The sequence below is a fragment of the Notamacropus eugenii genome, chromosome 1 (assembly GCF_028372415.1).
Source record: "Notamacropus eugenii isolate mMacEug1 chromosome 1, mMacEug1.pri_v2, whole genome shotgun sequence".
Lineage (NCBI taxonomy): Eukaryota > Metazoa > Chordata > Mammalia > Diprotodontia > Macropodidae > Notamacropus > Notamacropus eugenii.
Window position 1 is genome coordinate 101,659,880 of NC_092872.1, and position 13,160 is coordinate 101,673,039.

The window sequence follows — 13,160 nt, forward strand, 5'->3', positions numbered from 1 at the left end:
TATTTAGGACTTTAAAGTTTTCAAAGTATTTACGTATTTTATCTCATTTGAACCAAATATTAGCAACAATAATAACACTTAGGGCAGTGCCTGGCGCGCGGTCGGTGCCTACTAAATGTTAATCAACTGACTTGACTCACGATGGTCCTGTAAGGAAGGCATTTCAGATATGATTTTCATCTCAGTTTTATAGATGAGGAGAACTGAGGCTCATAGATTATAAAGTGATTTGTCTGTGGGCCCACTACTAAGTGTCAGAGGTAAGATCTGAACCCAGGTCTTCTTGGCTCCAAGTCAAACACTCTCTCCACTGTGATTTATTGTATGGAGCTCTACCCATTCACGCTCATGTTTCATTTATTCAATGCCTTCATGGAATCAATTCTATTTCTCCCCTTCTAAATAGCAGTAAGATTTGCCTCCATATCTGAATGACCTTACCATATGCATGCATATTATCTTAGTTCTTTTATCTCATTCATTACAGATAGGAAATATCAAGGCATATGTGTGTATGTTTATACACACACACACACACACACATATATTTTCATTGAGAATCAAGCAAAAAATTCTAAGCTAGACTTCTGATTTTGTTCGAAGTTTGCCTTTACAAAGAAAGATTAGCTCTAAGCAGAGTATTTCTGTCTCTCTTAGGTTCCGATCACCTTCGTGAAAAGGATGGACTTTGGGCAGTCCTGGTCTGGCTTTCAATCATTGCAGCCCGAAAACAAAGTGTGGAGGAAATTGTTCGAGACCACTGGGCCAAATTTGGTCGCCACTACTACTGCAGGTGAGGGTTGGATCAAGGTTATAAATATGGGCCTTGGAGAAACATTCTAGAAAGTGGTTCTCAATCATTGCTCTAGGTGACTAGAATGAATACCTACAGGGAAGTTTCAGGGTAAGATACTAGGGGATAATAGGGAGTGGTTCTGTGAAGCAGCAAACTTAAGTGAATAGCAGTAGTATTTGCCAACTATGGGCTTTATAAATTTTGCTTTTATTCAGTCATTTCAATTATGTCTGGCCTTAGACACTATTTGTGTGGTCCTGTGCAAGTCACTTAACCCTTTTTGCCTCAGTTTCCTCATCTGTAAAATGAGTCGGAGAAGGAAATGGCAGACCACTCCAGTATCCTTGCCAAGAAAACCCCACGGACAGTACTGGACAGTCCATGGGGTCACGAAGAGCTGGACATGATTGGATAACAAAACAACACAACTTATGCTGTTGAGAGTTGCTAGAACTTGGTGCTTAATTGAGTTTCAAGTAGATTTAAAAATAGGCTTTGCTCTTCTAAAGAATCTTTTTCTGCACCTTGAAAGGTCATGTGCTGAGATAAATATCAGAGAAAAAAGTAATTCATGACATTCCTAAGTAATATCTGAGTGACTTTGAATTCTAGTCATGCAACACTCAGTGAAAATTAAACACTAGATTGTTGGCGATGCCTGTTCAGTCTTGAAGGTTTCAGATGCAATGAATGCCTCCAAAATACTTATTGTGTCATTGAAATGAGAAATCCAAGGGCAGGAAAAGATTTCTTTCTTTATTCATGACAGGGGCCAAGAACTTGGATTCTTATGCCTAAGGGACCCAAGGCACACTAAACCTTATTCTACAACACAAGCTGGTCCAACACAGCACATTCGGATGCAGTTTTTCACTGTATTGCCAATTTCTCCCAGAATAATAGCAAGGTCTGATTATTCCCTGCTTGACAAGGGTTTTCTGTCTCCCGATTTGAATAGTGACCGTTTAGTCTGCTGCCAGCATTGGGAAGAAATTATGTTATGACCAATGTGTTTATAATTAATCTGTTTTTTTATACCAAAGGTCAATGCTCTAATTGCTTTTTTCAAAACAAGGGCCATATAAAAGATTATGGCACAGGGACAAATTCAGTCTGTGTGCGAAGATGTACTGAGACACTAAATTCTTGCCAAACAAAACATCATGTGCATTCTAAGGAAAAGAAAGGAGAAGTAGGTGCAAATACCAGGTTAATTTTACCCTTTACTCCAACCAATGACTAGTTGAAGGTTTGTTGGGGATCTAAGTTGACTGTCATACCATTTTGCTTTTTTGGGAGGGTGATAAAACAATTAAATGCTGCTGTGGTGCTTTATTAAGTTGAACTGTGAGGGTATCTTGTCCCTGTCATTTGCTATCTGTGTGACCTTGGGCAAGTGGACTCAAGGGACCTGGGTTTAAATCCTGGCTCTGTCACTTACTGCATAACTAACCTTTGGCAAATCTCTTAACCTCTCTGAGTCTCAGTTTCTTAATCTGCAGAAAAAGGGACTAGATGACGTAGATGACCCTGGAGGTCCCTTTTTGATCCAAATCTATGATTCTAAAATCTCTTTGGTCCCAGTTTCTTCATCTGTAAGAATGAGGGGTTGGGATTACTTGACTTCTAAAGTACCACCCAGTTCTAAATCTATGATCAGGTGATCTTTTGTAAATTAATTAGCAGAAATATGTGAGTTATTCAGGGGGTTGACCTTGTAGAATCATTTTGTGTGTGTGAATAGAATTGCAAAAGTGTTTGGTCTCATGCCTCTGTGTGTTAGAATATAGAGATAAGTATATTAGTAAATAGGTCCTCATCTCCTTATACTAATTACTGCAATCACCTGGCGGTTGGTCTATCTGCCACAAATCTCTCCTCACTCCAGTCTATCATCTATTTAGCCACCAAAGTGATTTTACTGACACACACATCTGACAATATCCCTCCCCCCTACTCAATAAATTCCAGTGACTCCCTAACAGCTCCAGGATTAAGTATAAAATTCCCTGTTTAGCATTCTAAGCCCTAATAACCTCCCTCCCTCCCTCCTCCACACCTATTTCTCCAGTATTCTTACACATTACCCCCCACCATGCACTCTTAGATCCAGTGATGCTTACCTCCGTGTTCCTCAAACTCCACTTCTTGGTTCTAGGCATTTCCACTGGCTGTCCCGCAAGCCTCCCTCCTCATCTCTGGCTTCCTTCAAGTCCCACTGAAATTCTCATCTTCTACAAGAAACCTTTCTCATTCCCTCTTAACTTGAGTGCCTTCCCTCTGTTGATTGTTTCATGTTTATTACGATTAGCTTTTTGGTACACAGTTGTTTGCATGCTGTCTCTTTCATTAGACTGTGAGCAACACTGGTGTATGGAGAGAAGCATATTTGTGAAGAGAAAATAAGTAAACTGACTGAGATCTGAACATTTCCCATCCAATGATGACAATGTTCTTCATGTCTGCGGTCCTGTCTAACTCAGGGCTTCTTCAAATTTCATGGAACCTTATTAAGGCTATGCAGTTTTGCATGTGGGAAAGCAGTGATCACTCCATTTGTTGAGTATTTTCCATCTATAACTGTCAAAGACTTTTAAAAGAGTTCGCTATTAAAATGTACAATCTTCTCTGGTAAAGTGTAACCTACTTTTGGTTAAGTTTTGTTTTTTGGGAGTTGGGGTTGGGAGAAGGGTACTAAAGATACAACTATGCAAGAAATAAGAAATACCAGGTTGAAATAAAGTTTGCCAGGGAATTTTAGATTGGCGGAATTCCTAAAGTCCCAGTTTGGCTAATAACTTTGTTCTAGAAGTCTAGTGAAAGAAAAGCAGCATGATATAGTTGGTCAGTCAGTAAGCATTCATTAAGCACCACTACATGCCAGGCATTGTACTAAGTGCTGAAGATTTATTGTTGTTTAGTCAGAAGAGAAAATATTTGCAAAATTCTTAGAATAGTATCTGATACTTTTTTGGTGGTTGTTGTTCAGTTGTGTCCAATTCTTCATGACCTCATTTGGGGTTTTCTTGGCAAAGATACTGGAGTGTTTTGCTATCTCCTTCTCCAGATCATCTTACAGATGAAGAAACTGAGGCAGACAGGGTTAAGTGACTTGCTCAGTCACACAACTAGTAAGTAACTGAGGCTAGATTTGAACTTACAAAGATGAGTCTTCCTGACACTAGACCTGGCACGCTATTCGTTGAACCACTGAGCTGCCCCCGTGTTGAAGATACAAAGAAAAAAAGTCCCTGTCCTCAAAGAACTTACACTCTAATGAGAGAGACATGCAAATAACTGGGAACATACAAGATATGTTCTTGTTGCGGTTGTTATTTGATGAAAGAAATGTGAGAAGTAGATGGAAGGTGCTCTGAGTGGAGGAGGCATTATAGCAGCTCGGGGATGGGATTGGGAGGGGAAGAGAAGATGGCCTTTGTAAAAAAGGAACTTCAATTGAATCTTTAAAGAAGGATGAAAGGGCAGACCATTCCAGACGGGGGGGACAGCTAGTACAAAGATGGGAGATGGAGCACCATGTCTGAAGAACTAAGCTAACAATGCTGAATTATAGAACACATGAAAAGAGATAAAGAAGACTGGAAAGATAGGAAGAAACCAGGTTATAAAGAGCTTTAAATGCCAAACAGAGTTTATGTTTGATCTTGGAAATAATGAGTCACTGGAGTTCATTGAGCAGGGCTGGTACTTGAGGAGTTAACACAATCTGACTTATGCTTTAGAAAAATCAACTTGGAAGCTAAGTGGAAGATGGATGAGAGTGGGGACCATTGCAGCAGGGAGATGAGTAAGAAGGTTATTGACATAGTTTAGCCAAGAATTGATGAGGGTTTGAACTAGAGCTGTGGCAATGTGAGTCAAACAAATGGGACATAAGCTAGAGATGCTGGGAAGATCAAAACAAAACGTGTCAATGGACTGCACATGTGAGTTGAATGAGATTGAAAAGTGACATCCACATTTCAAGTATGAGTATTTAGGAGGATGATCATACCCTTGATAGTAATAGGGAAGTTGGAAAGAGAAAAGGGTTTGGAGAGAAAGATAGCAATAGAGTTCTGTCCTGAATATGTTGAGTTTGAGATGCCTACAAGACATCCAGTTTGAGATGTCTAAAAGGTGATCTATGACTGCAGCTCAGGAGAGAAGCTAGAGCTGAATATATAAATCATCTGCATAGAAATGATAATTGAACCTAGGAGAAGTGTGAGATCAACAAGTGAAATAGCAAAAAGAATGGAAAGAAAAGAGATGCCTAAGACAGAGCCTTGGAAGATACCTATAATTGTGAGAAGGTGTGTGTGTTCATCCTTCGTTGCCAAAGAAGACCATGCCATCAGAGAAATGATAACATGACTTGCACTTGACTTTTTTTTTGTTTTTGAGTGAGGGAGGGCTGTGCAGGTCACCAGCCTCACTTCTCCTCCAGAACCATCTGAATCCAGTGACCAGATATTCATCAGGATAACTATAGATGCCCCAGGATGAGGCAATTGGGGTTGAGTGACTTGCCCAAGGTCACACAGCTAGTGAGTGTCAAGTATCTGAGGTGAGATTTGAACTCAGGTCCTCCCTGACTCCTGCACTGGTGCTCTATCCACTGCACCACCTAGCTGCCCCTAATTGTGAGAAGGAGCAGTTGGACAAGAGAAGAATCAGGAGAGAGCAGTGTCATGAAAACCCAGGGAGGATAAAGCATCCTGGAAAAAATGGTGATCAACATTGTCAAATGCTGCAGGGAAATCAAGAAGCACCAGAATTGAGAAAAGGACATTAATTTTGACAATTAAGAGACTGTTGATAGTTTTCAGAGAGTTGTAGAGAGGAAAGAACACTGGATTTGGAATTGAAGAGCCTAAGGTCAAATCTTGGCTTCGATAGCTTGATAGAACATTTATTAAACACTTGCTGTGTGCCAGGACACAAGTGCTAGAGACACAAGTACTAGCACGCAAGGCTGTTCCTGCTCTCAGGGAGTTTACTTCTAATTTACTACCCGCATAACCTTAGTCAACCCACCTATAATTCTCTGGGCTTCAGTTTTCTCATCTATAAAATGAGAAAGTTGGACTACAGGATCCCTAAGGTCCCACCCAGCTCCTAATCTGTTGTCCTGTGAACTTTAGCAATAGCTAGAAAGACTTCAGCCATTTAGTTCTTTCTGGCTTTTAGTTCTGGCATTTAGTTCTTTCATATGTATGAGTAGCCTCCCTCTTTAGGCAATTTCTCTCCAAGACCCGGAAATAAGATCATTTGCTTGTGTCCACAGTACTTCCTGTAGAGCACAGGTGTTTTTCCAAGGCCTTCCATGTGTTTATTGGCTTAGCCAGACCTTCCTGGCATCCTGTACTAGAGGATACAGCCAGGTTGATATGGCTGCAGGGTACTCAGAAAGAACATTCTGTAGAGTCACTGTTTCCCAAATTGGGTTTCTGGGAAGAGATAACACAGTTTCAAATGTTCTATTTGTGTTGTGCGAGGGCTTTTTATTAAGTTTATTATAAGAACGTGCTTATTTTCTGTAGGGTTTGCTTGGGTATAACAATTGCAGAAAGTGCCTATTGATTGCTAAGGATGGAATTACGATCTCTCTCTCCCCACTTTAATGAGATGTTTTTCAGCACATTATATTGCCTGGAAAGAGTGGTAAAAGATCAGGTAACTTTAGAAGTTCTTTCCAACCTTCTGGTTCTATGATTATTCTCACTGTGTCTCTCTCTTCATACCAGGTTTGATTATGAGGGGCTGGAGCCAAAAATGACATATTACATCATGAGAGACCTGGAGGCCTTGGTCACTGACAAGTCATTCACTGGCCAGCAGTTTGCTGTGGGGAGTCATGTCTACAGTGTGGAAAAAACAGACAGCTTTGAATATGTGGACCCGGTGGATGGCACCGTGACCAAAAAACAGGTACTGGATGGGAGTTAAGGCATTTGGGAACACTGGGGAATAAAGTGCACTTGATGTGTCTCAAATTGGTAGCCACTTGTCTTTTTAAGGAAGACTTCAATTCTGCAGTTCAATTAAATAAAAATGCATATGCTGGGTGTTTGGGAGAGAGGCAAAGTTTAGATAATGTGGTCTCTGTTTTCTTGGAGTTTATTGTGTAACAAGATAGAATGCATTCTCAAATAAACATAATTAATCAATCAATCTTAAATATTTACTATGTATGTTCTAGGTGCTGGGTACACAAGGATTAAAGAAAGAAAAAAAGAAATAATTCCTTCAAGGCACTAACATTCTTTTCAGGGGGACAACCTGTATATACATAAGAATATGCAGAGCAAAAATGTGCAAGTAAATACAAGGTGGTTAGTGAAGGAGATAATTAATACATAAAAGCATAAGAGGGTATAAGCATAGTGTTGGCTTGAGACCCTGATGGGGAAAAATCATTATTGACAGGAAGCACCTGGGGAGGCTTTCAAGCAGAGCTTGTATTTGAGGGACTCTTAAGGGGGTGGGTAGAACGAGGAGTAGGAGGGTAAGAGTGAACGATAAGGTAATTGGGATAGGGTAAAAAGAGGCTGAGAAGGATGATAGTGAGTAGGGAAATTCACAAATGGTAATTATAACTTGGAATGGGAATGGGAATGAACTCACCCATAAAAGGGAGACAGTGGAATGGATTCAAAATCAGAATCCAACAATTTATTGTTTATAGAAACATATTTAAGGATGAGAGATGCACTTAGAGTTATTTGAGATACAATTTAAAGGATGGGTAAGAATTCTATGGGAGAAAAAGTGGTATAAGGACCTGGGTGGATGGAGCAAGCAAAGGCATTTAGGTAGCTAAGTGGTGCAATGGATAAAGTTCTGGAGCTACCGGCAAGAGGGACGGAGTTCAAATTCTGTCTCAGACTCTTCCTGACTGTGTGACCCTACATATGTCATTTAACTTCTCCGTGCTGCAGTTTCTTCATCTATAAAATGAGGATAATAGTAATAGCGCCTACCTCCCAGGATTGAGGTAAGGCCAAATGAGATAATATTTGTAAAGCACTTTGCAAGATCTGTATAAATGCTAGTGATGGTGACGATGATGATAAAGATGGTAGATGAAGAATTATTCAAAAATACTAAGAGCTGGCATTTATATTTATAATATAAAGTATTATGTTTTAAGACTTGCAAAGTCTTGTCCTCACAACAACCTTGTGAATACTACTGAAGCCATCATTGTCCCCGTTTGACAGATTAGAAAACTGAAGTTGAGAGTAGTTAAATAAATCACTTTCCCAGGGTCCCTGCGCTAAGTATGGATCTGAGGCAGGATTTGAACTCATACCTTTCTGTTGCAAGGTCACACTGGCAGTTTTTGCCATAGGTTAGTTATGAGCCCAGGTGATGTGCACTAAGGTCAAATAGTATGTTTGTGAGGCAGGACTTGAACTTACGTCTCCCTGACTCCAAGTCTAGCACTTTATCTCCTCGGCCACTTAGCTGCCTATAATGCAATTCCACTCCACCTCCTTATTTTACAGATGAGGAAACTGAGGTTCAAGCTAGTTAAAGGATTGGTGTAAGGTCCCTCAGATAGTGTCAGAGGTAGAATTTGAACCCAGGTGCTTTGATTCTAGTCAATGTTCTTTGCATTGTGCCAGGCCCTGGATCAGATCCCAGACAACTGTTAGCAAAACTTTGCTTCTCCCCTCTAGTGCAGCATAGGCCCAGATCAGGTGACAAAATTATTACCAAATCCTTTAAAGGCCTTACAGGCTTTTACCATGGGAGAGCTGATAGACAGCTCCTTCATCTATTTTTGACATGATGGTGTAATTAAAATGTTATTGAAATTGAAACCCTACTGATTTGGGACTTTGCTCCAGAACCATCAATAAAACCCTTGGAAAAAACTGTTTTGGAAGGCAGCAAATGTGGTTGTAGCCACCTCACTCTTTCCCATGGGCTGACTCATCAAGCACAGTTTCTCAAAGAAGAGGCCATCTTCGGCCATCCTTATTAATTGTTCTCCAGTGGTTCCCAATCTGATGAAGTCCTGCTTCTCAGTCCTCCCTATGGACCCACAGGGAAACATAAATAAGCAAACTTGTGCTCTGTGAGGAAGCATAAGATTGCCCCTGGTACCCAAATTTGAGAGAAGTAAGCTCTATGGGGATAATACTGACTGACTGGCTTAGTAATAACTAAGATTTATTCAGGATGCCCCAAAAGTCTTAGAACCATTTTAAGCTACTAAAGATTGTTGTTTTTTAGTTGATTAGTCACGTCTAACTCTTCATGACTCCATTTGAGTTTTCCTTGGCAAAGAAACTGGAGTTGTTTGTGATTTTCTTCTCCAGCTCATTTTATAGATGAGGAAACTGAGACAAACAGGGTTAAGTGACTTGTCCAGGGTCACACAGCTACTAAGTGTCTGAGGCCAGATTTGAGCTTAAGTCCTCCTGGCTCCATCTTTGTGAGTTTTAAACAACGAGTCTGATATCACTGAAAAAAAACGGAACAACAACCCTCTGGCTCCAGGGTCAGCAATCTGTCCACTGCACCCCTAGCCCACTAAAGATTACGTCAAGATTTTGAGACACTCTGTAGAAGGCTTTAAAGTTTGCAAAGCACTTATATAGCTTATGTGATTGGATCCCCACCACAACCCTAGGATAGACACTGTTATTCCCATTTTACAGATGAGGAAGATAAGGCTGAAGAGAGGTTAACTAAACTTGTTCAAAGTCACATAAGTGTGACTTAATAAGTGTCTAAGGAAAGTAGTCAGCAAGCATTTATTAAGAATCTACTTTATGGGGCAGCTAGGTGGTGAAGTGAGTAGAACACCAGCCCTGGAGTCAGGAGGATCTGAGTTCAAATCCAGTCACAAATACTTGACACTTACTAGCTGTGTGACCTTGGTCAAGTCACTTAATCTTGATTGCCTCACCTCCCCCCTCCAAAAAAGAAAAAAAGAATCTACTTTGTGCCAGGCACAGTGTCAAGTGCTGAGGAGATAAGAGCAAAATACAGTGCCTGCTTTCTTGGAGCTCATAATCTAATGGGAGACAGCATGTAAACAACTATGTACAGAAACTGGAAAAGTGTGTGTGCACTGGAGGGAGAGGGGAAGGTTATAAAGAGCTTTAGATGCCAAACAGAGGTTTTATACTTAATTCTGGAGGTGATAGTTGGAACCAGTTTATTGAAGTTAAAGTAAGTTAAATGACTCATCCAAAATCATTCCGTGTCAGAGGTAGAATTGGAACCCAGGTCCTTGGTGGAGGGGGTGGGGGTGATGACATAGTCATACCTGTGCTTTAAGATCAGGTTGAGAGCTGAGTACAGAATGACCTGGGGTGAGCAGACACTTGAAGCAAAGGGGCCAGTCAGAAGGCTATTGTATTTGTCCAGACTTGGGGTCCTGAAGTGCTACATCAGGACAGCATAAATTTCATTGGAAAGGAGTAGATACAAAATAAACAAAGACATGACACAATTGGCAACAGCTTGTATGTGGGGGATGAGAGAGAGTGAAGAGATGAGGAGAACACCCAGGATGTGAACCTGAGCAACTGAGAGGACAATGGTGTCCTCCTTGGAAACAGGAAAGATAGAAGAGGGAAGGTTTGGGAAGGGGGAATGATAGTCAGGATTTATATAACACTTTAAGGTTTGAACATGGTATCTCAAGTCTTCTTGACTTTGTGACCACTGGTGGTTCTTGAATTATTCAATCGCCCATTCTTCTAGACCTTTCCATGAAGGAACCTACAACTTTTCTCTCTATACAATGATTTATGAAACTGGGGCAAGAAGCCAGGTCAAATGACCAAGTCTGGGGCCAGGCTGAGGTTGCCTTTTATTAGCTCCTGTCTTGGGGCTGGGGAGGTTGATTAGGACTCATAACAGCTATGTGCCATCTACTGACTTCCTTCCCTTTTAGCATGCTTGGGCATTCCTGATTCCCTGCCAGCTCAATATGTGATAGCCAATTTCTCTGTGTGTTCCTCATGAGAGGTGAAGATAGCCTTCCCCACCCCTCACCCCTGGCAATTAAAATATTGCTTCATTTCATCAAATACCCTCTCCACCCTACCAAAGGGAGGGAAGGGCCAATCAGGAGTCTGGCACCTCATTGACACTGGCTTCTCTAATGACCTTGCCTTTGTTAACCATGTAGGAACCAATTGGAAATATTACATTGTAATTTTCTATTGAGTTTTGGTTTTTTATTGAGCATGCTTATCAGTGGGATAAGTGGGATCAGTCTGTGGGATCATTTTTAGGCTTGCTCTATAACAAGACAATTTTTTCATCCTTCTATAGGTTAAAAAAAGTTCTATCTGAAATTCCACAGTTCCAATCCTTGTCAATTTGTCATACACAGAATGAATGAAAGCAAATGAAATGTGGATTCCAGACCTTTCAGAGAAACTCAAGGATAAAGTCAGAGTCACTGCCATTTTTATCTCATCTCATTTCTTAATACATGTCCACATGGTTCTCAGTTTCAAGTATGAAGAAGCAGGCTGATCTATGGTCTACCTCTTGTCTGTAATCTCTCTCATTCTTCCCTTTTGTCAGTTGAATTCTATGAAAGACATTTCCCTTTCATAATGCTTTTTCTTTCTATCGACTTTTCTATCACCTGAACAACTAAGCTTGTCTTTACTTGTATTTCTATTCTTTTGGTCACATACTAGCATCTTTACGATAGCTTTAGGAGATTGGATTGAAGTATCTTTTGAAGTAAGTAACACCAGTGTGGGATAAACTCTCAATTATATTGGCAGTGAGAATTTGATAATTGAAGCATTATCATTATTTAGTCATTGTGCTGAGTTTAAGTAAGCCCCTTTCCACTTCTTTTCCGCACATTTTTCTTTATTCCAAAATTAATTCTCATATCTCAATTCACCATTATTCTAAATTATCCTTTCCCCACCATTTAAAGCAGAGTTCCTCCTTCCTTTTCACTCTGGGTCTTCAATCTAACTTTAGTTAACTTTAATTTTGACTTTGTACAAGAGTTAAAAAAGAGTAGTACCTTTACAGTATTTCTAAAATCATATGTGGTTTTAGTTTAATGATAAAATAAGATGCTTTGTAAATCTTAAAATGCTAGAAAATCTTAGTTCTAAAGATCATGGTGGAGACTTGAAAACTTCCCTCGAAGGTATTAATCTTTTAAGAAAATTATCATTTATTTTTAACATTTAAAAAAGTTTTGAGTTTTAAATTCTGTCCTTCCCCTTAGCTCTTCCCCTACCTATTGAGAAGGCAAATAAAATTGTATCAACTATACATGTGAAATCATGCAAAACATATTTCTATAATAGCCATATTGCAAAAAAAAAAAGCAAGAAAGAGAAAGTGAAAAAATTATACTACAGTTTGCATTCAGAGTTCATCAGTTTTCTTTCTGGAGATGGACAGCATTTTTCATCATGAGTCCTTCAGAATTGGCTTGGATCATTGTACAGGTTCAGAGTAGCTAAGACTTTTCATAGTTGGTAAATATTACAATAAATATTGCTATACCATGTACAGTATTCTTCCTAGTTCTTTTCACTTTACTGTGCATCAATTCATATAGATCTTCCCAGATTTTTCTGAAACCATTCTTCTCATAATTTTTTATAGTATAATAGTATTCCATCACAATTGTATACCACGACTGATTCAGTCATGCCTCAATTGGGCATTCCCTCAATTTCCAGTTCTTTACCAGTACAATATACATTAGGTCCTTTCACTTTTTCTTTTTAAAAATCTCTGAGATTCAGATGTAGTAGTGCTATTTCTGGGTCAAAGTGTATACAGTTTCATATCTCTCGGACATAGTTCCAAATTGCTCTCCAGAGCACATAATTCTACCAACAGTGCATGGGTATGCTAATTTTTCCACATCACTTCCAATATTTATTATTTTCCTTTTCTGTCATATCAGACAATCTGATAGTTGTGAGGTAATACCTCAGAGTTGTTTTAATTTGTATTCTCTAATCAATTTGGAGCATTTTTCTCTCAGGGCAATAGATAACTTTGATTTCCTTCTCTGGAAACTGCCTGTTCATATTCTTTGCCCATTTATCAATTGGGAAATAACATGTATTCTTCTAAATTTGATTCAACTCACTATATATTTGAAAAATGAGGCCTTTATCAGAGACAATTGCTATAAAATTTTTTCCCTTCAGTTTTCCTACTTTCCTTCTTTTCTGGTTGCAATGATTTTGTTTTTAACAAAAACCTTTTAATTTCACATAATCAAAATTATCCATTATACTTCCCATGATCCTCTCTATCTCTTGTTTGGTGATAAACTCTTCTTTTATCCATAGATCTGAAAGGTAAAATTTTCCTTGCTTCCCTAATTTGTTAT

General features: G+C 39.4%; 1 protein-coding gene across 1 annotated transcript in view; it reads left to right on the forward strand.

Annotated features, from left to right (window-relative positions):
- PGM5 (phosphoglucomutase 5) overlaps positions 1–13,160 on the forward strand; it is a 215,362-nt gene that overhangs the window by 145,900 nt on the left and 56,302 nt on the right. Inside the window, exons 8-9 of the mRNA XM_072611005.1 lie at positions 658–793; positions 6,547–6,730. Coding sequence (XP_072467106.1) covers positions 658–793; positions 6,547–6,730 — 320 coding nt within the window. The remainder of the gene's footprint in view (positions 1–657; positions 794–6,546; positions 6,731–13,160) is intronic.